The 2,022-nt window shown below is 30.1% G+C and overlaps 1 protein-coding gene across 2 annotated transcripts in view; it reads right to left on the reverse strand.

Annotated features, from left to right (window-relative positions):
• The window catches only part of LOC107623684 (cytochrome P450 90A1), an 8,701-nt gene continuing 6,846 nt past the window's right edge, over nt 168–2,022 (reverse strand). For both annotated transcript variants that reach the window (XM_021113299.1, XM_016326031.2), the window contains 5 exons: nt 1,450–1,536; nt 1,270–1,348; nt 722–828; nt 513–643; nt 168–426 (listed from right to left, as the gene is read on the reverse strand). In XM_021113299.1, the coding sequence (XP_020968958.1) occupies nt 318–426; nt 513–643; nt 722–828; nt 1,270–1,348; nt 1,450–1,536 (513 nt within the window). In that variant the 3' untranslated portion in view covers nt 168–317. The remainder of the gene's footprint in view (nt 427–512; nt 644–721; nt 829–1,269; nt 1,349–1,449; nt 1,537–2,022) is intronic.

Consider the following 2,022-nt stretch of genomic DNA (forward strand, 5'->3'; position numbering starts at 1 on the left):
ATGATGGTAACAAATAATAAATTTTAAAATCTTTTTAATATTTCTCTTAATATTAGATTAGCTTGCTTTGTGCAGTGGACTAACAAGTACATGAAGGATTTTAAATAATGATTTATTGTTGTTATACTTTACTAGATATGAAAGAATCATCTAAGGTTATATCTTAAAAAGCCAACATGCAAGTAGACATAATTATAATAATTTTATTATTGTTCTTATTTATTACATAATAATGAACATTAACAGCTTAAACTGATCTCTACAATCTAAGATTCTTGTTCTTTCTTTCTTCTTCTACATGGTGCTCTTTCATGGGGCTATATACAAGGACTTGACTCCTCCCTACGCTTCACTATGATGGGATACCTCTTCTGCGTCCTAGTCGTAGGGAAGAACACCAACTTATCTTCCTCAGCCGGGACCCAACTGCCATTATAACATAACATCTTATTAATAATGTGAATTACATCTTTAGAGCAGCAAAGAGAGACAAAAATAACTAATTATTATACCTGAAGATGGTGATGAAGCGGTGAAGGAAGACCGAAAGAACAACCCTGGCAAGCTCATAGCCAGGGCACAGCCTTGGCCCTCCTCCAAATGGTGTGTATACATTTACAGGGATCGTTGCCTCTGAGTTATTCTGTCAAATATTTCCGATCAAAATTATTTGAACAAATAAAATATTAGAAATCAAACAACAAAAGGTGTATATATGCACCTGCCATCTCCAAGGATTGAAGCTGCGTGCATCTTTGAAATGGTTTGGGTTAAGATGTACAGCACGAAATGATGCAAATACCTTCCATCCCTTTGGAATTGTGTAACCTATTATTGCAAGCCAAGCATTCAAAGCTATGGTGGAAATTCAACGACGAATGTATGTTATATCTACCACTTTGTATATAATTTTGTTTACCTTTTACTTTTGGTATTAAACGTTTGTATCTTACACTATAAAAAATTGTGTCAAGAAAAAAAAAATGCAAGTATCATTTCTTGAAATGTGAAGTCTAATATAGTTCTTTTCATTTTGGTCTTTATTGACCATTTTTTGGTATATCTGTATTTGAATATGAATTGAAATATACTGATTAAAAAAACAGAGAATTGAAAAAATAAGAGAAAAGTGTTAGTAACTTTAACTCGTAAATTTTTTCAAAAGAATATACCAAAAAATTGACAATATAAGATACAAGAAAGACAGAGGAGGGAACATAATATAACTGGTGAAAGTAGTGCATGAAATTTCTTTTTCAAGTAATTTACCATTTATATTTATGTCTGTGGTTGCTCTCCGGAATATTCCACCAATTATGTTCGCCATCCTTAAGGTCTCATTCACGACCTACATTGCATGAAGCCATGAATCGCATCCACAAAGTTAAAATTCAGATATCAAAAACAACATAAATATATTGATACAAACTCTTTCTGTTAATTACTTACGCATTGAGTAAAGATCATTGACTTGTAATCTGACCATTCAAGTGGTGCACCTGTTTTACTCTTTGATCTGATTTGGTCATGCTCTTCCTGTCAAATTGTACAATTAAGTCTCAGATATCAATAGAGGAACACTCAATTCAATCCTCCATTAGTCTAATTCTTATTCCATGTGTTAGTGCAGTTTAATATATATATATAGTTTGTCGTAGCTTAAAAAGGGTATAGGTACTTATAAAATATTAATAATTTTATATTAACAAAAAACAATTGAGCACAAAAATACTGAAAAAGAAAAAAAAAGTAAAAAGAAGAGAATGTGGTAAAGAAGATGATTAAAAAAAAAAGTTGATGTAATATTTGGATACACAAACAGATTTTCCTTATTTTAATATCAAGATCTAATCATAAGTACCAATATTCTCTATATTTTTAATTAACTGTCTATTTTTAAAATTTTATTTTTTCTCATAAATAATGATTCATTTAACACATCAACGTTAATTTAATTTCTTTTTGTAGTCATTCCTTTTAACAAACACAAAAATATTATGTATACACAAAAACCACAAAAAC

Source organism: Arachis ipaensis, chromosome B10 (assembly GCF_000816755.2).
Source record: "Arachis ipaensis cultivar K30076 chromosome B10, Araip1.1, whole genome shotgun sequence".
NCBI lineage: Eukaryota > Viridiplantae > Streptophyta > Magnoliopsida > Fabales > Fabaceae > Arachis > Arachis ipaensis.